Source organism: Ovis aries, chromosome 14 (genome assembly GCF_016772045.2).
Source record: "Ovis aries strain OAR_USU_Benz2616 breed Rambouillet chromosome 14, ARS-UI_Ramb_v3.0, whole genome shotgun sequence".
Lineage (NCBI taxonomy): Eukaryota > Metazoa > Chordata > Mammalia > Artiodactyla > Bovidae > Ovis > Ovis aries.
In genome coordinates this window covers 51,404,251-51,430,951 of record NC_056067.1, presented here as the reverse complement: position 1 = coordinate 51,430,951, position 26,701 = coordinate 51,404,251, and the positions used below count along the sequence as shown (strand labels likewise).

The 26,701-nt window shown below is 51.1% G+C and overlaps 1 protein-coding gene across 3 annotated transcripts; it reads left to right on the top strand.

Annotated features, from left to right (window-relative positions):
• The first annotated feature begins 685 nt into the window (after positions 1-685).
• Positions 686-26,104, top strand: PHLDB3 (pleckstrin homology like domain family B member 3). 3 transcript variants are annotated; one of them, XM_027978403.2, is made up of 15 exons: positions 686-936; positions 1,594-1,776; positions 2,022-2,159; positions 5,804-5,932; positions 6,162-6,323; positions 7,626-7,736; positions 7,857-7,940; positions 8,343-8,453; positions 18,581-18,680; positions 18,835-18,925; positions 19,011-19,098; positions 19,238-19,294; positions 23,295-23,514; positions 24,107-24,192; positions 25,680-26,104. In XM_027978403.2, the coding sequence occupies exons 1-15, from the start codon at positions 703-705 to the stop codon at positions 25,812-25,814; spliced, it is 1,929 nt and encodes a 642-aa protein (XP_027834204.2). In that variant the 5' UTR covers positions 686-702; the 3' UTR covers positions 25,815-26,104. The 3 variants fall into 3 exon arrangements, with proteins under 3 accessions (XP_027834204.2, XP_027834206.2, XP_027834205.2); XM_027978405.2 differs by lacking the exon at positions 8,343-8,453; XM_027978404.2 differs by lacking the exon at positions 24,107-24,192.
• The last annotated feature ends 597 nt before the right edge of the window (positions 26,105-26,701 follow it).

The window sequence follows — 26,701 nt, the reverse complement described above, 5'->3', positions numbered from 1 at the left end:
GGCTGCTGGGGAGGGGGACCGAGCAGCCTGTCTCTCCTCCCTCTTCCCCAGCCACCTGTCCAGCGGGCAGAAACTGCTGCGCCGGAGCGCAGAACGGAGCGCGCCGAAGCCTGAGCCGGTGAGGGGGCCGGGGCTGTGGGGGTCGCGGGCTGGAGTTCTGGAATCTCGCTCTCGAGGAGCCGAGGACTCAAGGCTCCTGGTTTGTCAGGAGAGGGAGACCAGGAGACCCGACTCTCCGATCCCTGGGTGAGGCTGCAGGGGCACGGCTCCCTTACACAGCGGGGTCAGAGCTGAGACTACGGGGCTCCAGAGAGGACAGAGCGGAACCCAGCTCCTGAGTCTGCGAAGCAGATGGTGATGGGGTCGCTCTAAAGTGGTCCAAGGGGATAGTTGGGGGCGGGTGGCAAGGTACAAGGCTCGACACCTGGATAGCAGGGAGGCGCCGGTAGGGGGCGTACTAGGACCCGGACTCAAATTCCGGTCCCGCCTCTTGGGGCGTGACGCCCCAGGAGCCACGAACCCCGCCCCTAGAAGCTCCAGGCCCCGCCTCTGGAATGCTCAGTCCCATCCTTTGAACTCTCAGGCCCCGCCTCTGGAGCGCTCTCCGGAGCTTTCGGGCGGGAAGCGCCGGCCCCCTGGGCCACGCCCCCAACTCCTCCGTAACCCCAGGCCCCGCCCACCCGACGGGAATTCTCAGCGGCCATGGGGACGCGGAGCAGCCCGGACCTGGAGACCCCGCCGGCGGCGGTCCCGGAGTGCGACACAGAGGTCCGATCTCAAGGGGCCTCCAAGCCCCGGGGGCACCCCAAAGACTCCCGCGAGCGGGAGGCGCCCGAGGCCCCGGCAGAGCTTCCGAGCGGCCAAGGAGCTGAGCAGCAGGCGAAGGAAGAGGAAGAAGTGGGAGAAGGCAGCAGCACCGAAAGCAGCCACGATGCGGTGAGGGACCCCGGGGGGCGAGAGTCACTGGGTGGGGGGGACCCAGAGGAGCAGACCCAAGCGGGCGACAGAGACACAGAGAGCCAGGTATAGGGAGACCAGATAGAGACCGAGAGACGGGGACACTATGAGACAAAGATCCAAAGGGGTCAAGGGACACTGCGAGAGCAGGGACAAGAGACTCAGAGAGTTGAGGATAGGCACAGACAGAAACCCAGAAAGAGTGATGCTCAGAGAAGCAGAAAGAGAGACAGAGAAACCTTGAGGCAGGGAGATACTCCGAGGGAGAAAGAAACATAGCGATTCAGAGACAGAAGACATACTGAGTCAGGCAGATGAAGCCCAGAGAAAAGGGGGAAAGGCTCAGAGACCCGGGGAGAGAGAAAGAGATGCAGAACCTTCGAAGACGTGAGGCCAAGACAATGGGAAACAGCGTCCTTGAGTCAGCGTTGTGCCCCCTCCCCGGACTGCGAGTCCCTGAGCCACCTCCTGGGGCCGAGCAGTCATCGGACCTGCACCCTCCCCGCCTCGGATAAAAGAGCTTGGTGGCTGAGGGTCGCTAACTCAGACTCCCACCCCCACCCCCCGCCCCAGAGACCTATTTAGTGACGGCAGGGGGCGAGTCCTCCCCAGCTGACTAGCCCTCTTCAACCTCAGGCGGAGGCTCCGTCTCCAGTGCAGACCCCGGCCACGCCCCCCGCACCAGCTCTGTCCGGAGAAGGGGTGCGAGGGGCGGCGCGGCGGCTTCGCGCGCAGCAGCTGGAGGCCCTGACTCGCGTGGCTTTAATGGAGCAACGAGTGAAAGAGCTACAGCGTCAGAGGAAGGAACTGAGGATCGAGGTGAGGCTGCAGACCCCTTGGGAAGTCTGGCCCCAACTCGTGGGGAGCCCCGTCAGGCCAGGCCCCCAGTCCTTTACACCCATGGGAGCCGAGTCTCAGGCCTCCTGCTGCATGCTCTCTTCGAATCCAGGAGTTCGGATTCCCAGCTCCTTCGATCAGAGCCAAGCAGGCGGCCGCGCGCCCCCACCCCTCCCTTGCTCTCGGTCGCAGGCCTCTGGGCCCCAGCTCTTGCCTTCTCTCTGCAGATGGAGGTGGAGGTGGCCCTGCTGCGGGGAGAGCTGGCTGGGGAGCGAGTGGCCGCCCGGCGGGAGGAGGAGCAGCTTCGCGAGCTGCTAGGGCGGCAGGTGGACTCAGAGAAGGGCGGCCAGGAGCAGCGCGAACAGGTGTGTTTGCCCGGCCGGACCTTCATCGTCGGTTCTCTTCCTTGTTGGACAGACATTCCTGTGGCAATCCTGGGACCTGGGGCCCGGGTTGCACCCCCTGTTGCCCAAGCCATGATACTGGGGCTGGGGGTGGGCAGCGGCGGGGACCTATGCCTGTCTGTTTCCCTCCTCCCTCTCTCCTGTATGACTTAGGGGCCTGACTCACTGGGGCGTGTTCCCTTGCCCCATTTCTCTGTGCTCTCTAAATGTTGTTTTGTGAAAAATGTCAAACCAACAAAAAATAGACTGTTGCCATGTGGTGTACTCCCCAGTTCAGCTGCGATGAATCCTCCGTTCCTGTTTCATGTCCTCTAGTTGGCTTCCCTGTCCCTAGATTTGAAATCCAGTACCAGACATCATGTTGACAGTGAATACTTCAGTTTTTTAAGAGCTCTTTTAAGAAAACATCACCCCTATGTCATTATCACATCTGAAGAATTACTATCTCATCTCCAGTCAGTTTCCATGGGTCCCAGACTGTCTCAAAAACAATGGCTAACAGTTGGCTGTTTGAATCGGGTTATCGCAATGGGTTGCAATGTCTTGCCTGTGTTGTTTCTCCTCTAATGGTCCCTGCCTACTGTTTTTTTCCCCTGAACTCTTTGTTGAAGAAACCAAGTCCTCTGTCCCATGGTCAGTATGTGACCAGTTGGACGCCGGGGGTGTCCTTTATCTCGTTTCGCTTCCTGGAAGCAGGTGGTTGATTAAATGTATAAGATGGATCAGATTCGGATGTGCTGTGGTGCATTTGGGGCACTGGGCCTGGGGGATGTTCTCTCTGATTCTCCAGACCTCAGTGAGGTCACTCTGATCCCTTCCTAATAGTTACTTACCTAAAGGCTTTAACATCCATTGTTGGTCATTGCTTGATGGGAGAGTGCTGCCCGTTGGAAAATGGTAACTTTGTAATTCTATCAGTCTCTCTCTTTGCCCTTATCTTACATATTGGAATTTCCTGGGGTTGGATCCTGAGTCTTCAGTTACCTCAAAGAGCCTGTATTTCTCCCAGCCCTGATTTCCCTCTCAAAATCTAGACCTATGTGTCCTGATTTCTAGGATATTGGTTCCTAGATGCTCCTTCTTCCCCTAGGACCTGGGTTTCCAGACCCCAGCCCCTCCTGCCTTAGATACAAGAATCCAGGTCCCCAGCCCCTCCTGCCTTGGATCCAGGAGTCCAGACCCCCAGTCCCTCCTCCCTCAGACCTAGGAATCCAGGTCCCCAGCCCCTCCTGCCTTAGATCCAGGAGTCTGGCCCCTTCTCATTCACCATATCCCGTGCTGACCTCAGCAACTCCCTTTTCCACACCATCCCCGTCTCACTGTCCTTTTGGTCACCAGGCCAGAGTCCTGAGCCTCATTCTGCATGCCTCCTTATCTCTCACCCTAAGCCTGTCAGTCACCACGTCCTGTTCTTTGTGCCCCCTGCATCTCTCTTGCTAGTTTATCTCCTTTATATCTGCCCTGCCTAGACCTCGGGCTAGGTCACATTCTTTTTTTAAATTTTCATTAGTTACTGATTTTTGGCTGGACTCGGTCTTCGTTGCTGCGTGCAGGCTTCCTCTAGTTGCAGTGGGCGGGGGCTGCTCTCTGGTTGTAGTGCTGGGGCTTCTTGTTGCTGTGGCTTCTCTTGTCACGGTACTTGGGCTCCAGAGTTCAGGCTTCAGTAGTTGGCCTGCAGCATGTGGGATCTCCCCAGACCAGGGATTGAACCCATGTCCCCTGCATTGGCAGACGGATTCTTAACCACTGGCCCACCAGGGAAGTCTAAGGTCTCATTCTTGTTGCCCGGAGGACTCAGGAAGAAGCTGGTCTCAACCCCTCGAACCTATCTCCCAGAGGGATGGTTCCACACCCAGATCCTACTCCAGCCTTTCAATCTTGCCATGACTCCCCACTGACCCGGATACGTGTTCCTCAGCCTGGTGGTCCAAACCACACCCGAGCTCCGTCTTGTCTGCCTTTCCACTGTCATCTCTCACCTGTATTCCCCCTCTCTTCCCTCCATCCTACCTTCTTTCTTCTTGGCTGCAGTCTGCCCTTACACTTCCTTTACTTTTCTCTTCTCTTTTATTAAGTTTTATTTTTATTTATTTATTTGGCTCTGCTGAGTCTTAGTTGGGGCACGTGGGATTTTCAGTCTTCATTGTGGCATGCGGAATGTTTTAGTTGTGATATGCAAACTCTTGGGCTTCCCTGGTGGCTCAAGTGGTAAAGAATCTGCCTGCAATGCAGGAGCCCCAGGAGAAACTGGTTTGATCCCTGGGTCAGGGAGATCTCCTGGGGGAGGAAATGGCAACCTACTCCAGTATTCTTGCCTGGGAAGTCCCATGGACAGAGGATCCTGGTGGGCTACAGTCCATGGGGCTGCAAAGAGTCAGACATGACTGAAGCAGCTGAGCATGCAGCAGGCCTGCAAACTCTTCCTTGTGGCATGTGGGATCTAGTGTCTTGAGCAGGGATCGAACCCAGGTCCCCTACATTGGGAGCTCAGAGTCTTAGCCAGTGGACCACCAGGAAAGTCCCTCCTGTACTGTTCAACTTCCATTCATTTGCACCATGCTGTTCCCTCAGTCCAGAAAGCCCTTCCAGCCCTCTCCAGCTCCCCAGGTCTCAATGCTCCCTGGTTTGTGTGGCTCACCTTAAAATCTTCACATCCAAGAAGCCTAGGCTTACCCTGATAGAAATGGTTCCCCCCATTCTGGTTCCCACAGAATCTGCGTGTTTCACTGCCCTGATTGTCCCAGGCTATAACTGGCTGTGTCCCCTGCTGGAGTACAGGGCCCAGGTCCGACCCCCTTCTGGGTCCCCAGCATCAATCACCAAGTCTGGATATGTTTAGCATTCATTCCCTCATTTATTTCTTTTTTAAAACTTTATTGGAGAATAGTTGATTTACAATGTTGTGTTAACTTCTGCTGTACAGCAAAGTGATTCAGTCATATATAGATAGACTCTTCTTTTTCTTTTTGGCCATGCAGCTCAGCATGTGGGCGTCTTAGTTCCCTGATCAGGGATCTAACCCATGGCCCCTGCAGTGGAAGTACACTGTCTTAACCACTGGACCGAGGGGAAGACCCCTCATATTCTTTTCCATTACAGTTTATCACAGGATATTGAGTACAGTTCCCTGTGCTAACAAGTCTGTTCTGTATGTGAGTTTGTTTGTTACATAGATAAGTTAATTTGTGTCAAATTTTAGATGGCACATATCATTATCATTCGATGGTATCTATCTTTCTCCTTCTGACTTACTTCGCTTGGTATGCTAATCTCTAATTCCATCCATGTTGCTGCAAATGGCATTGTTTCATTCTTTTTCATGGCCGAGTAATATTCCATTGCGTATGTGTACCACATCTTTATCCATTCAACTGTCCCCTCCTTCATTTCTTAAAAAGCTGTTTACTTGGTCTGCTCTGGGTGGGCCTGTACAGCATGAACCAGAGAGACAGGCTCCCTGCCCTCATAGAGCCAACACCCCAGACTTGGAGAGGGGGGACTCCCCAGGCGAGAAGGAGCTTGAGATCTGGCTGGCCTTAGCCCCAGCTGGCCTGTTTCCCTCCCTGTGCTCAGGCTGAGGCTGAGTCTGGTTGCTGTTGATGCAGGAACAGAGGCGGCTGAGCCAGGAGCGGGATCGTGTGGAGGGTCTTCGCCAAAGACTCCAGGAGGCCCAGGAGCAGCTCGACTCACAGCCCGAAGACCAGCATGAGCGGCTTCTGCAGGGAATGCAGGAGGTAAGGGGACCCGATATCCAGGCCACTCAGGACCCAGCCATCCGGGCCCTCAGTCCCCTCCTCTCCCACCCACCTAGGAGCTCAGGCCCCAAGCCCCTAACCCGCAGGACGCCAGGGTCTAGATCCCACAGCCCCTCCTCCCTCCTTGTCCAGGAGTCGTGGCTCCAGCCCTCCACCCTCCTGGTCCTTAGAGGTCCAGGCCTCCAGTCCTTTTGTGTCCCCTCCACAGATGAGGGAACAGCTGGACGTGGCCCAGCGTGCCTATGAGGACCTGGAGTTCCAGCAGCTGGAGCGCGAGAGCCGGCAGGAGGAAGAAGATCGGGACAGCCCTGGGGCCGGGGCGCCAGACCGCAAGGTCCAGGAGCTCCAGGCCAGTGTGGCGCAGCACAGGGTGAGTCGGCCTGGGCTCGCCTGCCTCCCTCGCCGCTGCCCTCTGGCTCCTCCACTTGTTGTCTCGTCCCTTCTCTGTCCTGGTATCCTCCCTGTCATGTTCTTCAAAACAGTCATGATGGTCGCTGATGTTTATTGGGCATTGACCAGGGGCCGGGCACGATCCTAAACATTTCATGAATCTTAAGTCATCGAATCCTTACAACAGTCCTGGGAGACAGGTCTTCATATCTTTTCCCCCATTTTCTAAATGAAGAAACTCAAGGTCAAGGTGCTCAAGTTATCTTTTCCAAGGTCACTTTGTTCCCAAAGGATTGAACTGGGATCTGAATCGGCTAGGTCTTCGCCACTACACTCCCCATGTCTCAGCCCTCATCTCAAACGATGCTCCCACCAGTCCTTTCTGGGAGCTTCACTTTCAAGGTTTCTGAAAAGTCCTGCTGGAAAAAGCCACAAGTTTGGCTGTATTTTGGAGAAGGAAATGGCAACCCACTCCAGTACTCTTGCCTGGAGAATTCCATGGATGGGCTACAGTCCATGGGATTGCAAAGAGCTGGACACGACTGTGTGACTAACTTTCAACTTTTGACTGTATTTAATACAAAGGTTCCCAGAGTTTCGGATTAGAAAGTTCCGATGTGGGTCTCCTTTCCCCACCTCTATTTCTGGGCGTTTTCCCTGTTGCTCTTTTTCCATTCCTGTCTCACGGGCTCTGTGTCTGCTCTCCTTCTGTCTTGACTCTTTTATTCTGTATCTTTTCCAGTTTCTCTCTTTGTCTTTCCCTTTTTCTGTTTCTTTTTTTTTTTTTTTCTGTTTAATATTTATTATTTAGTTGGCTGTGCTGGGTCTTAGTGGGGGCATGCAGGATCTTCGATCTTCATTGCAGCACGTAAGATCTTTTTAGCTCTGGCATGTGGGATCTAGTTCCCTGGCCAGAGATCAAACCCGGGCCCCTTGCATTGCGAACTCAGCGTCTGAGCCATTCTACCACCAGGAAAGTCCCTCTCTCTCTCTGTTCTTGGCAATGTCCACTTTCTCTGGGTCTCTGTCTTCCTCAGCCTCTGGATATGGGAACTTCCACCCCTCCAGCTCACCCCAGGTCTCTTCTAGGCCCTCAAAGGGGAGAAGGGCACTAGCGAAGGTTGACTCTGTGTCCCCCATGCCCTCCCAGGCATCCAGATGCCAGGGTCTCTGTTATGGGGTGGAGCAAACCCCAGGCTCTCAAGGAGGGGCTGGTTTTGGGGGTACCAGCTGGGGACCCAGGGGCAGCTGAGTAACCCGGGCCTTGGCGGGTGCCCCACAGCGCCGGATCCAGGTCTTGGAGGAGCAGCTCAAGTCGCTGGGGGAGCAGATGGCCGCTGAGAGCCGGGGGCTGAGCCAGAAGAAGGAGGAGGCCCTTCAGGCCCTGACGCAGGTCAGTTCACCGCCGACACCGGTCTTGCATCCCCACTTCCTGCTGGGGCATACCCTTGCCTCGCCTGCACCCCATATGTCCCCTGAGGTGTAGGAGTTGCTCATGTCTTGCCCTCCCCAGGAACGGAGCCGACTGCTTGAGCTTAACTGCCTTCAGGGAACCCCTGGCGGGGACTTCTCTGAGCCCAACCAGGCTCTCACCAAGGTATGGAGATTTCGTGTGCCTTTCAGCCCCCTCCTCCCTGAGACCTAGGAATCTAGGTCCCCCACCTCCATTCTCCCTTGGGATCCACCATTCTCAACCCCTAATCCCTTTTCACCCTGGGCCTCAGGAGTGCAGACCTCCAGAGCCTCCTCCTCAGAGAACCAGCAGTCTCTGCACACAAGTCCTCCTTCCCTGAGACCGCGTTCCCACTATCTTGGGGCCTTGAGCCTTTCCTTCTCCATCCAAGAAATGGGCTGGCTCTGGAGGCCTGGGCCAGAGCATCCTGGCAGTGGGCACCCATGCTCTGGAGGCCTGGGCCAGAGCATCCTGGCAGTGGGTACCCATGCTCTGGAGGCCAGAGCATCCTGGCAGCGGCCCTCCACCCCACCCCTTCTCCTGCAGCTCCTCTTCACCCAGAAGACAGACCGCCAGTTGCTGGTTCTCCAGGATCCCACTGCCCACACGGCCGCCGCCACCTCTTCCTGCCTCTTCTCTGTTCACAGCTCCCTCCAGGTGCCCCCCCCCCCACAAATACCTCATCACCGGGGGGTCTCGCTGGTCACCGTGGCTTTCTCTGCTGTGGGCATGGGGGAGGGAGGGAGGGAGGGAGAGGGGCGGCTGATCAAGCCGCATTTTTAACTTTCACCAAGCTCCAGCTTTATTACTTTTTCTTTCTTCTGCCTAACATCTTACCTCCCCTCCCCTGGAGAAATGGAACCAGGCCCGCCCAGGGGTTAATTTTATTTATTTAGTTTTTAAAAGATGTGTTTATTAATTTTTGGCTGTGTTGAGCCTCCGTGGCGGCGCTCGGGCTTTTCTCTAGTTGCAGCGAGCAGGGGCTGCCTTTCACTGCGGTGCCTGGGCTTCTCATCGCAGTGGCTTCCCTTGTCGCAGGCCAACGCCTCTAGGGTGCATGCGCTTCGGCAGTTGTGGCACGTGGGCTCAGCTGCTCCTTGGCATGTGGGATCTTCCCAGACCAGGGAACGAACCTGTGTCTCCTGCCCTGGTGGGTGGATTCTCAGCCACTAAACCACCAGGGAGGCCCCCAGATGTAAATTTTAAAAGCCACCCAGCAGAGCACATTGATAATCAGTCCTTCCCTCCCCAGCCCAATGAGCCCTGGCCCTCCTCCTCAGAACCGGGCAGCTATTTGTTTCTTTTTCTTTTTTAGTACTTTTATTTATTTATTTGGCTATACCTGGTCTTAGTTGCAGCATGTGGGATCTAGTTCCCTGACCAGGGATCAAACCCGGGGCCCCCTGCATTGGGAGCTCGGAGTCTTAGCCAGTGGGCCACCAGGGAGGTCCTGGTAGCTATTTGTTTCTTTCTTCCACATTTTCTGAAAAATGGGGGTTCCAATTTATGAATGGGTTAAAACATTTATTGAATATGTTGCTAGCAACTTTAAATGAAATAGAGTAGACAGTGGCAGCATGCTGTACCCGGAGGTGGGGCTATTGTATGGATATGGGGTCAGCGCTTAGAAAGAGTGAGCGGTTGTTCTATCACGTAAATGTTTTTTTCAAAAACATGTGTATTAGCTGCTAGTTGGCTTTTTTTTTTTTTTCTAGCTCAAGACTGTGGTGGAGATTTTTTTCTTTCGATACATTAAGAGGTGCCTTTTTTCAATGGCTCTGTAATAATGATATAAACAGTAAGAATCATAAAGACTGCTAAAATTTGTGAAGCCTTTTTTTTTTTTTTTTTGGTGGAGTCTTTATAGTGTGCCAGGCACTGTTTTATTTTATGAATTTAAATAATTTTTTTTTCTTTGGCTGTGCTGGATCTTCCCTGTGGTCCACAGGCTCAGTAGTTGCTGGGTGTGGGCTTAGTTGCCCCAAGGCTATAGGATCTTAGTTCCCCTGCCGCCCCCGCCCCTGCATTGGAAGGTGGATTCTTAACCACTGGACCACCTGGGAAGTCCCCAGGCAATGTTTTAAATGTTTATGTGGATTTACTTACTTAGTCGTTGCAACAACTCTACAAGCTGGGTTCTTCTTATCGTTTTATAGGGAAGAAACTCAGGCAGCTGAGGTTTCTTAATCAGCTAATATACAGCAAGGCTGGGATTTGAACTCAGCACTCTCAGAGCCCACATTCTGAACCACTCTGAGCTTCTGTGCGTACACAGTTCTGTGTGGGTGCCTGGAGCTCCTCTCTCTGAGGATGGCAGATGGAGTTTCGTGTAGTTTAAGCAATGATGTTATGAAGACCCATGTCTGTCTGTCTTTGTACCCACAATAATAACATAATATTGTTGTTGCTGTTGTTACTTACTTGGTGGTATCCAACTCCTTGTGACCCATGGATGGTAGCCCGCCAGGTTCCTCTGTCCATGGGATTTCCCAGGCAAGAGTACTGGAGTGGGTTGCCATTTCCTTCTCCAGGGGATCTTCCCAACCCAGGGACTGAGCAAACGTGGGCCTCCTGCAGTGCAGGCAGATTCTTTACAGTCTGAGCCACCAGGGAAGCTCAAAAGTTAACACTAATAAATTAATAATATCATATATTATAATATTTACCTGTTGATTATATTATATGCAACATATCTTAATAATAACAATATTATATTAACATATTATTAACTATTGCTAAAATAGTAATTGATATTAATATTTAAGAGCTTAATATAGGCCAGGATCTGCTCAAAGCCATCTTATCACTTTGAACCACACGGAATTGCTATTATTTGAAGGTGAAAGTTGCTCAGTTGTGTCCGACTCTTTGCGACCCCATGGATTCAAAGCCAGTTCCTTCTAACCCCCAAAATAAAATTTTATAGTAGGTGCATATACAATTTCATACATATATAACATATATTATTGAATTATATATTCATGAAACATATAATTTCTGGCTCCTCTGTCCATGGAATTCTCCAGGCAAGAATACTGGAGTGGGTTACCATTCCCCTCTCCAGGGGATCTTCCTGATCCAGGGATCAAACCCCAGTCTCCCACACTTCAGGCTTCTTTACCATCTGTGTCACCAGGAAAGCCCATTTGAAGGTGAGAAACAGTCAAATACTGACAGTTTGACATGCTTCAACTTAATATATTTTATATTAAAATTATGTTTCTTGAATATATAATTCAATAATATATATTATATATGTATGAAATTGCAAATGTACCTAACATGAAATTTTATTTTTGGTCAGAAGAAACCGTAGCATTGGGTCCTATTATTGTCCAGATGAAGGGTTAGCAGAGCCTTTGTAACTTTCTAGCTGGAAGGCTGATAAAGGTGGAGTGTCAGCTCTGTTGCCAGGCAACGAATGTGCCTTCGGGTAAATATGACCCTTATAATTAAATTGCATATCTATAAAGACTTGGTGGGAAGCCTGGGCCATTCCTATGGAGTCCTTACCTGAGTTAGTGGCTTCTGTGGACACAGAGCCTCTAAGGCCAGGTGGACCCGGCGTGGACCCCACACCCACCTTGCATGCGGGTGTCACCAAGTGTCTGGCCCTTGGACACTGGTGGCCGTGCCAGGCACTCTTCTGTGTGTTTTGCATGAGGTCAGTGTATGAATCTTGGCATCAGCTACGGCAGGGTGGCAGGACCTCGCTCACTTTACAGACGGGGAGTTGCCCTGAGAAGAGCCGTGACTTGCTAAAGTCACACACCCAACTAAGCGGCAGAGCTTGGTGTGAACCAAAGCTGCCTGATTCCTCAGCCTGTGCCTTTCAGAGACGAGAGTTTCTCAAGGAAACTTCAGAACCCAAGTGGGCACCTGGTTAACATGAGCTCATAAGCAGTGACGAGGGACCTCAGGGATGAAGTTGTATGTGCGTGCTTGCTAAGGCTGCCTCAGTTGTGTCTGACTTTGTTCAACCCTATGGACCGTAGCCTGCCAGGCTCCTCAGTCCATGGGATTCTCCAGGCAGAAATAACGGAGTAGGTTGCTATGGCCTCCTCCAGGGGATCGAACCTTTATCTCCTGAGTCTCCTGTATTGTAGGCAGATTCTTTAACCCCTGAGCCACAGGGGAAAGCCCCACAAAGAACACAGGGAGTCTTTGTTTACGCAGCCAGAGAAACAGTAGACAAGCAGATAAATGGAGGGATTATCAAATCACTCCCCCTTGCCCCTGCCCGTCTCTCCCTCCAAGTCCTACTGAATCCTTCTCAAATCCCACCCCTTCTTTCCAGGATCATGTGATGCCTAAGAGTACTGACTCTGCTCAGATTCCAGTACCTGTTGTGCCACTTCCTAGCTGGTTGACCTGAGATACAGCTCTGTGCCTCAGTTTACTTAGCTGTGAAATGGGAATAATAGCAGCATTCATTGGCTAATGCATTAAAGTACTTGGTGTGATGTCTGGCACATAGCAGGTGCTTAGTAAATGTGGGCACCTGTTATTCTGGTTATATAATGATTAGTATTATATTTTTTAATGAGGGAAGACCAGCTTTTTTAAAAAAGAATTCATTTTTGGCTGCATCGGGCTAGTTAGTTATAGTACGCGGGCTTCTCTCTAGTTGTGGCTTACAGGCTTAGTTGCCCCGCAGCATGTGGGATCTTAGCTCTCTGACCAGGGATTGAATCCATGTCTCCCGTATTGGAAGGTGGATTCTTAACCATTGGACCACCAGGGCGGTCCTTGATTGATATTGTTATAATTATTATAATTCTTATTCTATCCACTGCCACCCTTATTTCTGGTTTTTGTGACCTTCTACCACCCTCCTCAGTGACTTTCTCCACCTTAGTTTTTGGCTCCAAAACGATAGCCAGAGTGATCTTCATCCCTCCTACTTTTCAGCTCTTCCCTCCACAAGCCTTCCATGGTTCCCCCAGGCTCCTTGGTGTGGCCTGACCCCTGCCCACCTCTCACTATCCCCCTCCCTGTACTGACTCTGTTCAGCTGCAGGGGCACTGACCCCCTCCCCACCACCCGCACGCCATGCTGGCTCCTGCCTCAGGGCCTTTGCACTTGCCGATCCTGCCGGAACACCCTTCGCCTCAGGCAACCCTGGCCAACTTTTATCCTTTGGGCCTCAGGGGCAGTGTCCAGAAGGCTGTTCCTGGTCTTCCAGTTGCAGGTGAGCCTTTTTTATAATACCCGTTTATAACACTCTTTTGTAACACCCTTCACTCACAGCAATGTCAGATGATATGCATCTTGAATGATGACTTTTTCAGTTCCTTGAGGCTTCCCAGGTGGTGCAGTGGTAAAGAATCCACCTGCCAGTACAGGGGATGCAGGAGACCTGGGTTCAACCCCTGGCTTGGGAAGATCCCCTGGAGTAGGAAATGGCAACCCACTCCTGTATTCTTGCCTGGAAAATTCCACAGACAGAGGAGCCTGGCAGGCTACAGTCCACGGAGTTGCAAAGAGTCTGACATGACTGAACACACACACATATACACGTCACTCAGTCCCTACAGTGTCAGCTCCATGCAGACAAGACTTGGAGCTCTCTTGCCAGTGTGTGTTAGTAGCTGCCAGGCTCCTCTGTCCATGGAATTCTCCCAGGCAAGAATATTGGAGTGGGTTGCCATTCCCTTCTCCAGGGAACCTTCCCAACCCAGGGATGGAACTCTGGTCTCCTGCGTTGGCAGGCAGATTCTTTATGGTCTGAGCCACCAGGAAAGACCGAGTCTCTCTTACCTATGTGCTTCCTCAGTGCCAACAATGTCTCAGCTGGGAAGTGCTGGGAATATCAGTTGAGGGAAGGGAAGAGTGAAGAGCCACAGGAACTTGGGGCTCATTTTCATCTTTTTGAAGTGGTTTGAACCTTTCCTGACTCCCAGGGCTTCTGGAAGCTTAAATGGGTCTGTGATGTGCCAAAGACACTCTTGGGCAAAGACTGAGCACTTGGTAAATACTGGTTATTATTTTTATTTTTTTTATCTTCTGAATGAAGCTGCGTGGCATGTAGAATCTTATTCTCAAACCAGGGATTAAACCTGCATCCCCTGTAGTGGAAGTGTAGAGTCTTAACCACTAGACCGCCAGGGGAGTCCCATGGTTTTGTGTGTGTGTGTGTGTGTGTGTGTGTGTGTGTGTGTGTGTGTGTGTGTGTGCGCGCTTAGCTGTGCCCGGCTCTTTGCGACCCCATGGACTGTAGCCAGCCACGCTCCTCTGTTCATAGAATTTTCCAGGTAATAACACTGGAGTGGGTTGCCATTTCCTACTTCAGGAGGTCTTCGGGACTCAGGGATCAAACCCACATCTCCTACATTGACAGGCAGGTTCTTAACCACTGAGCCACCTGGGAAGCCCAGTAGTCCCATGGTTACTATTTTAAAAAACGTTTTAAAATAATACGGATATAGAGAATCACATCGACCACACGCACAGCTTAATAATTATTAATGGAAACACTCGGGGTGACGGCCCCAGGTGTCAGGTCACAACATCCCCCCGCTCAATGGTGACCCCTATCGGTCTCCCGGAGAATAACCACTAGCCTGACGTTTATCTTAGTCTTCTTACATTGAAAGTTCCATCAGTTCAGTGTCTATCGCCAAACGCTGTAGTTTAAACTGTGTGTGTGTGTGGCTACGGGCTTCCCTGGTGGCTCAGACGGTAAAGAATCCACCTGCAATGGGGGAGACCTGGGTCCGACCACCGGATTGGGAAAATCCCCTGAAGGAGGGCATGGCAACCCACTCCGGTATTCTTGCCTGGAGAATCCCCATGGACAGAGGAGCCTGGTGGGGTACAGTCCATGGCGTCTCAAAGAGTCGAATAAGACTGACTAAGCACAGTGTATCTCTTTTAAATCTCCTAGAATCCACAGAGAAGGCAATGGCAACCCACCCCAGTACTCTTGCCTGGGAAATCTCATGGACGGAGGAGCCTGGTAGGCTGCAGTCCATGGGTCGCAAAGAGTCCGAGAGTCGGACACGACTGAGCGACTTCACTTTCACTTTTCACTTTTGTGCACTGGAGAGGGAAATGACAAACCACTCCAGCAGGACAGGACTGACGCGACTTAGCAGCAGCAGAATCCACAGACTCCCATTTCTTTTATTGTCCCTCTTGAAATATGTTTGAAGAAACCAGGCAGTTGCTCTGTAGTTTCGCAGGCAGGGTTTGCTGATTGCATCTGTGGGGGTCAACACCACCTTGCTCTGCCTCTCTTTTTCCTGTAAAGTTGGGTGTGGGAGGCTGAGCAGTTGCATGACCGGCATTTTGGGGAGTCATCCTGGGAGCATGTGTCTCTTTTTTCGCGGCATCCATTGATTGATTCCCTGGAGGTCATGAGTGGGAAAATCCCATCTGTTATTACTTCATTTATTTTTATTGTTTTTTCTTTAATGTAGTTAAAGAAATCTTAAAACAAAAAAAGCAGTTATTATTTTTTGGCTGCCTGCTCAGCATGTGGGGTCTTAGTTCCCTGACCAGAAATGGAACCTCCACCCCCTGCGCTGGAAGTGCAGAGTCTTAACCGCTGGATTGCCAGGGAAGTCCTCCTTCTTCGTTTATTGATTGACAATTTTTTCTAAAGAGGGACTTGCCTTTATTGATTATTTGGTTACCCAGGGATATGGTTTTTGTAGGAAAAGAAAGTGCTTGACAATTTCACTTCATTCACCTACCTTCAAAATAAAGACTTGGTTCTTTTGGTGACCAATTCGATTTTTCTTTGACTTACATATATTTGATGAGTTAAGATCTTTAGCAGTGAGCATACATATTGATGGGCTTTCCTGGTTGCTCCTTGGTGAAGAATCTGCCGGAAATGCTGGAGATGCAGGGGACTTGGGTTTGATCCCTGGGCCAGGAGGAGGGCCTGGCAACTCACTCTAGTATTCTTGCCTGGAGAATCCCATGGGCAGAGGAGCTGGCGGCCACAGACCATGCGGTTGCAAAAGAGTCTTATTCGACTGAAGCAGCTTGGCATGCACGATATGTGTTGGTGCTCAAATTATACAACTTATTTATTCTTATTATCTTTTGTTATCCAAGCAGAGTTTTTGCTGTTTTTTTTTTTTAAAGAAATGATTTTAGTTTGCTTTCTTTGTTACTCTCAAATAAGTTTATTTTCATTTTGGGCGTAGTTTTTTTATTATTTTATTTTGAAATGATTTAAGACTTACAGGAAAACTGCAGAAAGAGCAGAAAGAATTCCTGTCTACCTGTCACCCAGATTGTGTGACTAACAGTTTACCACATTTGGCATTTGCTGTATCACCCTCTGTACACACACACCCACATGCACACACACCGTTTATTCTTCTTTTCTGAAGCATGATTCCCCTTTATCCCTAAATGCTTCTACTTTTTATCATCTGAGGTCAAGGCCATTCCCAGACGCAACCACAGTACAGCAATCACATTCAGGAAGCTAACATTGAGACAATACTATTCAAGTCCACAATGTTATTCATATATAAATTACCTAATTTTGGCTGTGCTGGGTCTTCGTTGCTGCTGTTGGTTTTCTCTAGCCGTGCTGAGGGGGTTGCTCTGCAGCTGCGGTCTTCTCGTTGCAGTGGCTTCTCTTGCAGCAGGGCACGGGTTCTAGGGCGCATGGGCTTCAGTAGCTGTGGCCGGAGGGCTCCGTAGTTGCAGCTCCCGGGCTCTGGATCTCAATGACGGTGGCACACAGGCTTAGTTGCTCCCTGGCATGTGGGGTCTTCCTGGACCAGGGCTGGAACCCATGTCTCCTGCATTATTAGCAGGCAGATTCTTTACCACTGAGCCACCAGGGAAGCTCTTGTTATTCATATTTTTGTCAGTTGTCCCACAAATGTTTTTTTGTTAGCAAAAAACAACAACAACAAAAAATTGTTTTTTCTGGTCCAGGAACACAGGTTGCACTTGGTTGTCATGTTTATTTTATTATTTTAAAAAAGAATATTCCTCTTGTTCTGAGTTTGAAGGGAGGACATTCAGAGAAAAGATCTTTGCCGCTGTTTCCATCCACTCAATTCACTTCCCAGGGGTAGCCAGGGTTACCAGTGTCTCCTGTCTTCCCAGAGATGTACTGTGTTTTTTAAAAAGTATTTATTTTTACTTATTTGGGCTTCCCCGATAGCTCAGCTGGTAAAGAATCTGCCTGCAATGCGGGAGACCTGGGTTCGATCCCTGGGTTGGGAAGATACCCTGGAGAAGGGAAAGGCTACCCACTCCGGTATTTTGGCCTGGAGAATTCCATGGACTGTATAGTCAATGGGGTTGCAAAGAGCTGAACACGACTGAACGACTTTCATTGTACATTGGATACTGAACAACTTTCATTGTACATTGGATATTTACTTATTTGGCTATGCTGGTCTTAGTTGCCACATTCGGGATCAGGTTCCCTGACCAGGGATGGAACCCGGGCCCCCTCCATTGGGAGGTCAGAGTCTTAGCCAATGGACCACCAGGGAAGTCCCAATACTCTGTACTGAAACAGTCAGGCATGTATACACTCTCCCCCTCTTTTTATGGGTAGGTGGTATCCTCTTTGCACTCTCTGTACTTGCTTATACCTTAAACATTATTTTCTAGCTGATATAAACAGCATCCTTTGCCTTTTATCTGCTTTGGGGTTTTCCTCCACGTGGATGATCTCAGGTTTATTGAGCCTGTCTCCTTTTGATGGGCACTTAGGCTGTCTCCTAGGTGGTCTCTTCCTTGCTTAGGTAGGGAAACTGCCTGCACTGCAGGAGATGCAAGAGACTCAGGTTTGACTTCTGGGTTGGGAAGATCCCCTGGAGAAGGGAATGGCTACCCACTCCAGGATTCTTGCCTGGGAAATCCCATGGACAGAGGAGCCTGGTGGGCTCCAGTCCATGGGGTTGCAAAGAGTTGGACACAACTGAGCGACTAACACTAACTAACTAACTAGGTGGTCTCCAGGCATCTGTGGGAATTAACCTTGAACTCAGGCCGTCTTGCACACGTCTGAGTGTACCCACAAGTCCTAGAAATGGAGTTGGGGCTCAAAAGGCTTATACATTTGTCATTTTGATTTTATTTCCTTTCTTTTTTCAAATTCATTTTATTTTTCTTTTTTACCATTTTTATCTTTTAAAAAGAGCCAAACGGACCTCCATAGATTTTTTCCAGTAAAACAGCCCTCAGCCTTGTGGGCGGAGAAGGCAATGGCACCCCATTCCAGTGTTCTTGCCTGGAAAATCCCATGGACGGTGGAGCCTGGTGGGCTGCAGTCCATGAGGTCGCAAAGAGTCGGACACGACTGAAGTGACTTAGCACACATGCACAATGAAACTCTTACCCTTGAGCCGTCACCCCTCAATTCCCCTCTCCTCCCAGCCCCTGGCAACCACTGTCTCTCTGGATTTGCCCATTCTGGTCAGTACACTGTGTGGCCCTTTATGACTACTCATTCACTCAGCATTGTGTTTACAGTGGCCTTCTGATCTGTGCCAATGAGATGGTGGTTTCTTTTTTTGAAAAAAATATTTGTTTATTTGACTGAGCCGGGTTGCTCGGGGATCTTCAGTCTTCACTGGGGCATGCAGGATCTTTAGTTGCCACCTGCAAACTCTTAGTTGCAGCATGTGGGATCCCTGACCAGGGATCAAACCCTGGCCCCTTGCATGGGGAGCTCCAAGTCTTCACCCTTGGACCACCCGGGCGGTCTCAAGATGGTGGTTTTCCTTGGCGGTTCTCCGATCTAATGGTGGAGACTGAGCATCTTTTCCTGTGTGCCTGGGCTGTGTGTGTTTCAGGGCTCCATTGGCCTCCAGAGGACTGGAAGCCTGTCCCGGAAGAGGGGAGAGAGAGCCAGTCAGAGAGGATGTCCCCGGCCTCTGTCGCTCCATTGTACTGGTGAGTACCAACTTCACAACACATACCCTCCTCTCACATCACCACTCTCCCTGCGCACAGGATGGAGAAACCTGGATGCCCCCATTGGGGGAGAGAGGGAGAGGCTTAGACCAGGAAGCATCCCAGCCCATTGCCCCGGCCCTTCTCCCCCCAGGATCCCTGGAGGCCTCGGCCCTCCCGCCTGAAGCTAGAGACTCCGGGAGGCACCCTCTCTATCAGCTGCTAAACTGCGGCCCCGGGAATAGGTGAGATGTCAGGGAGAAGGTGGGAAGACGTTGGGGAAGAGACTGGGCTCCTCTCACCGGCCCCGTCTCTCTTCCTTCCTCCCAGCTGCAGGGGCCTCTACCCAGACATCACCCGAATGGAGCAGCTCCTGCAGCAGGCTGTGGCGGAGAGGGAGCGGCTGCTGCAGGCCAGGGTGAGACCCAGCCCCTCCTCCCCCAGACCCAGGAGTCCAGACCCCCAGCCCTTCCTCCCCCAGACCCAGGAATGCAGTACATTTCCCCCACTTCTTATTGGTTTCCAGTCTTGTTGACACTTTCTTTCTGCACCCACAGGAAGGGACAAGAAGAAGCAAGGAAGGTCCCTCAGGCCCCCCGGTACCTGCCATCATGGTGAGTCTCACCCCTGCCCTCACTTCCCCTGGCCTCTGCCCTTTGACATCTCACCCTCTCCTGTTCTCCAAAGTGTCCTGGGCTTGGCAAGGGAAGGGGAACTCTGAAGACCTAGTTTCTGCTCCCATCAGGGTCCTCTGAATCCATGGTACGTGACGCACTGAGTTCTCTGTGCCTCGGTTTCCTCTTCTGTAAGTGGGTGCCAGCGTCAGCAGTTACTGCAGTATGAGGGTAACCACAAGCTGGGGCTTTTAAATCGTATTTAAAATTTTATTTGTTTGATTCTTAAAAAAAACAGAAAAACAACCTTTTTACTTAAGAAATATTCAAACAAAGGTTGACTAGATTAATAACCTCCCATGTGCCCACCATGCAGCTCATGACCGTTGTTTCATTGGTTGGTCATGTCCGGCTCTTTTGTGACCCCATGGACTATAGCCCGCCAGGCTCCTCTGTCCACGGGATTCTCCAGGCAAGAATCTTGGAGTGGGTTGCCATTTCCTTCTCCAGGGGATCTTCCCGACACAGGGACTGAACCTGCGACTCCTGCATTCGCAGGCAGGTTCTTTACCGCTGAGCTACCAGGGAAGCCCTCCATGTTGCTCCGCTGGTTATCAATATTGAATCTTATTTTACTCACGGACTTTGTTGTTCTGGACCCGCACCTACTTCCCATTCTGCAGCAGAACATTTTAAAGCCAATTCCACATAGTTTATCATTTCCTCCATACATCACTATGTACCTACTATCTATCTATCTGTATATATATTAACATAAGTTCCACTGTCATAGCTTATGAAATTATTACTAATTTTGTAGCATTCTAATACATGGTCCATATTAACATTTGGTGAGCACTTCCTCGCTAGAAGCCTCAGTTGCCTCTTCTGTGAAATGGGGACAATAATGGGCTATTTTGGAGAGGCAGGGAGTTGATCACTTGGCCCAGTGCTGGCCGCAGAGCAGACCTCCAGTACATGGTGATCACTTGGTGTTACTTGTGTGGAGTTGGCAGGATGACCCAGTGGCTGCCCTTTTAACCACCCCTTCCCCTCCTGTGCATTCCCCAGCTCCTCCCCCCACCCCCTCCTCACTCTTCCTTGTCTCCATGCAATTCGTCTCACCTCTATTTCTCATCCTTTCTTGCTTTGGCCTTACTTCAATGTTTTCAGCCCTCAATACTCATAGTGTGGTCCATGGACCAGCAGCATCGGATCCTTGAACTTCATTCCCCTCCAGACCTCCACCCTGGAATGACTGAATCCCAGTCTGCATTTTAACAAAATCCCTAATTGTCTCCAAAATAGATTTTGATGGTTGGTTATTCAAATCTGGATCCAAACAAAGCACACACAGCGCCTTTAGTAAAAATGTCTTAAATCTCTCAGATTGAGTCCTCCCTCCCTGCTTAAAAAAAAAAAAAAAAAAGCCATTTATTGGGTGGAAAAGTCCTTTATCTTGTAGAATTTCTCCTACTCTGAGTTTAGCTGACAGCTCCTCATTAAGCTTTTATTTCTACCTTTACTAAGAATATGAATACTTTTTTGTTACAACATACACCGTATTTCTTTATCTTTGTGGCCTCCCCGTGTGGCCTGTGGGATTTTAGTTCCCCAGCCAGGTATTGAACCCATGCCCCTGCAGAGGGAGTGCAGAGTGCCGGCCACTAGACCACCAGGGAAGCCCCTAGAGCAAACACTTTAGAATTTGGGAAAGTGAAGTTCTCCCAGCCTGGAGGCGCAAGTGTTTTCTGTCGTGGAGGAGACTTCAAATCTGTGTTTATACTTTTCCACATTCACCGATCAGCCTGCATTTGGTGAATTTATGTTCCTCACAAACAAGTACATGGTTCCCAACCCATTTCTGGTTCTCTCAAACATTAGGCCTTTCCTTATTCATTTCAACCCAGTATTTATGGAGTGTCTATTTATGGTGGCTTTCTCAAGTGGCTCAGTGATAAAGAATCCGCCTGTCAATGCAGAGGATGGAGGAGATTCGGGCTCCATCCCTGGGTGGGGAAGATCCCCTGGAGGAGGGCATGGCAACTCACTGCAGCATTCTTGCCTGGAGAATCCCACGGACAGAGGAGCCTGGCGGGCTACGGTCCATGGGGCCGCAGAGAGTCGGACGTGACTGAGTGACTGAGCACGCCCTGTGTGGTAGACCCTGGGTGACAGCAGAGTGGCAATCCCTGCCTTTTGGAAGCTGGCCTTTAGCAGGGGAGAGAGACAGAAAGCAGCATCAGTAAGTAACATAAGTAGCATGTCACGTGCTGATAAGAGCCAGGAATAAGCTAAAGCGGGAAGGCTGGTGGAGCCTTCCGGGTTGCCAGACATAAGCTCTGCCTCATTAAAAATGAAACACGCCTGCTGTGTAGCACCATAATTTATTAACCAGTCCCCTGCTGACTGCATTGTCCCCCATCCCCACCCCCTCACACCTCGAGCTGCCTTCTTACGTCTGTGAGCAAGTGTGTCCCTGGGGTTTGCGCCTGGGGGTGGACTCACCAGGTGACAACAGCGAGCTCATCCAGGAGACAGCCCCATGAGGAGGGTGCTGGGATGAGGAAAACCAAGACTTGGAGAGGGGCAGGGATTCCTTGGAGGTGACACGGGTGGGCAGTGGGGGAGTTGCCAGTCCCAAGCCCATCCCTGCTCTCCTTGACTGGGGCCCAGCTCCACCCATGTCCTACCTGGGCGACCTTGGTGAGTCACTTCCTCTTTAAGAGCCTCAGTTTCCTCCTCTGTGAAATGGGGACAATAATGGGTTGTTTTGGAGAAGCAGAGAGGTGATCACTTGCCACAGTGCTGGCCACAGAGCAGACCTCCAGTACATGGTGATCACTTAGTGTTACTGTGTGGAGTTGGCAGGATGCCCAGTGGGTGCCCTTTTAACCACCCCTTCCCCTCCTGTGCGTTCCCCAGCTCTTCCCCCCACCCCCTCCTCACTCTCCCTTGTCTCCATGCAGTTAGTCTCCCCTCTATTCCTCATCCTTTCTTGCTTTAGCCTTATTTCAGTGTTTTCAACCCTCAGTACTCATAGAGTGGTCCATGGGCCAGCAGCATCAGCATCCCTGAACTGAATCCTAGTCTGCATTTTAACAAAATCCCTTAGGGGTCTGCTTGCATGCTGGAGTCTGAGGCCTCAGTGTGACATTGGGGATCATTTACCATTCTTTGCAGGAAGCTTTCGGGAAGAATAGGTTTGATCAGGCTAGACCTTGTTACAGTAGATGCTTTGATGGCCTTCGTTGTGCTCCACTTTATGGCCACCTGAGCTGACCACTCTGCCTGGGGAGTTCTGGCTCGTCAGCTCTGGCTGTGTGACTTGGGCCTGTGACTTAACCTCTCTGAATCTTGGTTTCCACATCTGTAAAATGGGGACAATGATGTACCTACCTCCTGAGGAGAAGGGGGGCAAAGAGATTATAAAGTGTGTGTGTGTTTTAGCACAGGTAATGATCACCAATTTCATCACAGCAAGAATGCTGTCTACAACAATAATAATAATGGAATCAGCACTCTCATTATAACCACTCACCATCTGGTTCCTGTTTTACAGATACAGTAGATGAGGGCTTACTGGGGTTTATCACTTTTCTAACACATCTCTGGTGTTTCAGGGTGAGCACTAAGGTCAGGAAGACCTGGCTTCACATCCCTGCTCTGTCACTTAGAAGCTCTGTGTGACCTCAGGTGGATTGTTTCTCTCTGTACCTCAGTGTGCTCATCTGAAAAACGGGACTTATAGTAGCCTTGACCCAAGAGTGGCCACTGAGGGGAGTTGAGGAATGGTTGCTGGTAAAGCCCTGGGCAGTGTGTCAGTCAGTCGGAGTAGCTGTCAGAAATACCACCTTAATCGTCATTGCCAAAGTTAAAGGCTGTGCTGGTCCTTACACTTCAGCTACTGCGACGGGCTCCCCTTGCGGGTCCAGGCTATAGACTTCCCGCCCAGCTCTTGACCCTGTGACGTCACAGCCCCCTTCTCTTCCCTCCCCAGGCCCCGCCCATGCCGCCATCCAGCCCTGCTGGCCCTCGGGTCTTGGATCTCCGGCAGCACCTGGAGCGCTGGGGCCACAATCCGGAAAACTGCCCACACTTACAGGTTTCCGGAGGCTGCTGCCGCGGACCCCTGGTGAAGATGGGTGGCCGTATCAAGACCTGGAGGAAGCGATGGTTCTGCTTTGACCGCCAGGCCCGCCGCCTGGCCTACTATGCAGGTTAGCCCAGCCCCTCTGCCTGAGGTGCCTGGGCCTCCAAGTCTGTGAAAGAGACCACTCCAGACCTTCACCCCAGAGACATAGCAGCCCCACCCCCAGGTCTCTCCCCTCTTATGTCCATGTGTGTGCCTGGACCACCTAGTCGCTTCCTCCTTCAGCGACCCAGCCCTCATTGGGCATCACTTGGGTGCCCAGACCCCAGTTTCCCCATACCCAGGGGGAGCATTATCAGTGCCTAGCCCCCAGATCTAGGGTTCCAGGCCTCTCCTCCTTCCTCTCTAGGGTAATCGATGATTCTGGACCTCTCCTTGAGTCTCTGCCCTTCTCAGGGGCCAAAAGACTTGGGGACCTAGGATTCCAGCTCCCCAGACTCCACCTCCCAGCCTTATCCATTCACTACACCAGTCTCCCACCGACATTCACTCACCTCCTAACCACAGCGCTTTAGGGACCTTCAGATTCTATCACCATGCTCCTCACCCCAATCCCAGTCTCTGGACTTCGGCTCAGAGACTCCTCTCCCCCTTGGTACCCTCCCCTCCAACCCCAACCCATCTCTCACTGGCTGTTTCTCCCTCACCCTCTCCATCAGACAAGGAAGAGACCAAGCTCAAAGGTGTCATCTACTTCCAGGCTATCGAGGAAGTCTACTATGACCACTTACGCTGTGCCTTCAAGGTGAAGCCCCTGTTGGGTGCTGCCCTGCCCTCATGGTTGGAGCCCTGCCAGTCAAATCCTAGCTTATCCCCTGGGGAAGGGCCACCCATAGCCCCTATTGTCAGGGTACTCCATCCAGCACAGGAAACCCAAACAGGTCATTTCACTGCAGGGGCCAGAAATTAAGAGTTCAGTCTCTGGCTCTCAGCCACAGTTATTTTTCTTGGAACAATAGTTTGAGAGCAGAAATTTGGGCAACTCAGATGCCAAGTCAAGAATGAATGACTGAATTGGGCAAGGTGGGGACTGAGGCCGCCTGGGAGCATCGAAAGGAGAGGATCATTTCTTAGCATCTTCTCACAGTTGCCAAATGGGAATGGGTCCTGTGGTGTCATATCAGATTTATTTTTCCCCAGAGAATTCTGGAATTGGAATATTTATAAAAGTGCAGTGCCAGAAACTGATACAATGTTTAGAAAGCTCTGGAGAGTAACTGTGTCTCTAGAGTTTAGGTTGGAATCCCAGGTGTGGGACATCAGAAAAGTGACTTCCAGTCTCCAGCCTCAGTGTTTTCACCTGCAGAATGGGCACTCTTAAACCCATGTCTCCAGAGTTGAGGTTAAAGACAGAAAATGGACATAAAGGCTTTACTTAATTTGGGGTTGGCAAGTAGGTACTCAATAAATATGTTGTAGACTAAATTTTTCCCAGTTACAAACCAGGGAGACCTAGATTAAGAAGAGGGGAAATTTGAATGCTTGTATTTCTAATATATGGACTTCCTAGGGGACTCAGTAGGGCTTCCCTGTGGCTCAGGTGGTAAAGAATCCACCTGCAATGCAGGAGACCTAGGTTTGATCCCTAGGTTTGGAAGATCCCCCAGAAGAGGGCATGGCCACTCACTTCAGTATTCTTGCCTGGAGAATCCCCGTGGACAGGGAGCCTGGCAGGCTACAGTCAATGGCTGGCAAACAGTTGGACATGACTTAGCAACTAAGCATGGCACAGGGAGCTCAGTGGTAAAGGATCCGCCTGCAGTGCAGGAGACGCAAGAGACACAAGTTCAGATTCCTGGGTCGGGAAGACTTCCTGGAGGAGGAAATGGCAACCCACTGCAATATTCTTGCCTGGGAAATCCCTGGACGAGGAGCCGAGCCTGGCAGGCTACAGTCCGTGGGATCACAAAAGAGTTAGACAAAACTTAGCGACTGAACAACAGCAACAATGTCTAATACAGGAGAAGGTAGAGCTGGGGGATTGGGACATGGGTCCTTCCTTTAAATTCCTCTTGCTCCCATAATTCTCAGCGCCTTCCTGTGTTAATTCATTTAACCCTCATAACCCATAGAAGTAGGTAGCATCATTTAGGAGGACAGATCCCCATACATTCAGGGAGTTTAAATTACTTGCCCAACTCTACACATCCTGTAAATAGCAAGGCTGGAATTTTAACTACGGTGGAGTCATATCTGTTCTCTTAACCACCTCCACTCCACTACTTATTCCAGAGCCCGAACCCTCGCCTAACATTCTGTGTCAAAACGTACGAACGCCTTTTCTACATGGTGGCTCCCAGCCCAGAGGCGGTGCGTATTTGGATGGACGTCATCGTTACAGCGGCTGATGAGAACCACGCCCCCTGATTGACCACACTCTCTCGGGGGACGTCTCAGTGAAGCTCCGCCCCCGCGCCGTCTCGAAGCCACGCCCACTGCCGGGAAGCCTGGCCCCGCCCCTTTGTAACTCTCCAGGGAATTTTGTGGGTTTGATGGCTCGGCTGGTCTGAGCCACGACTTTTCCGGGCTGCAGGTGCCTTCTCCGGACGGGAAGCCAGCCCCTCGGACTCTGCCCCGGACTGGAGAAAAATTGCGGGGGCGGGAAGGAACTATTTATTGTTGCTCCTGTGATACCGAATTAAACATGGAAGAAAACAGTTTACTGAGGTTCCCAGCATAGACGTACAGGACCCCTCGACCCCTAGGCAAGGCATCTGAGTTACGGATACCCAAAACAACCAACCAACCATCCCTCAGCTGGTTCTTCCCATAAGGAATGGAGGTCTTCTTCAACCCCATGGTCTTGGATGGGAGCAGGGGGTGGGTGTAGAGAGGCATGTGGCAATTTTGTTTTTTCGCTTTGTGGGTCCGCATGCTTCCACCCTTTTGGACCTGACTGGGCAATTGCTAGGCAATTGGCAGTTTCTAGGAACTCCTAGGTTCCTGCCTTCCAGGCCTTGGCACATGTGATACCTTCTGCCCTTCCCTTCACCGGCTAGCTCCTTGTTCTTAGCTTCTTAATTGGATTGTCGCCTCCTACAGGCAACCTTTCCTGACTCCCCCACCTGGATCAAACACACCCTCTCCTTTGAGCTCCCCTGGGCTACAGTCCATTGGGTCACAAAGAGTTGGACACGACTGAAGCAACTTAGCAGTCACGCACACACGGTCCATTCCTGAGCATCCTGGGCCATCACTGGTGATGGATCAATGTCCCGACAGACTGGGAGCTCCAAGAAGGCAGAGCCAGGGCT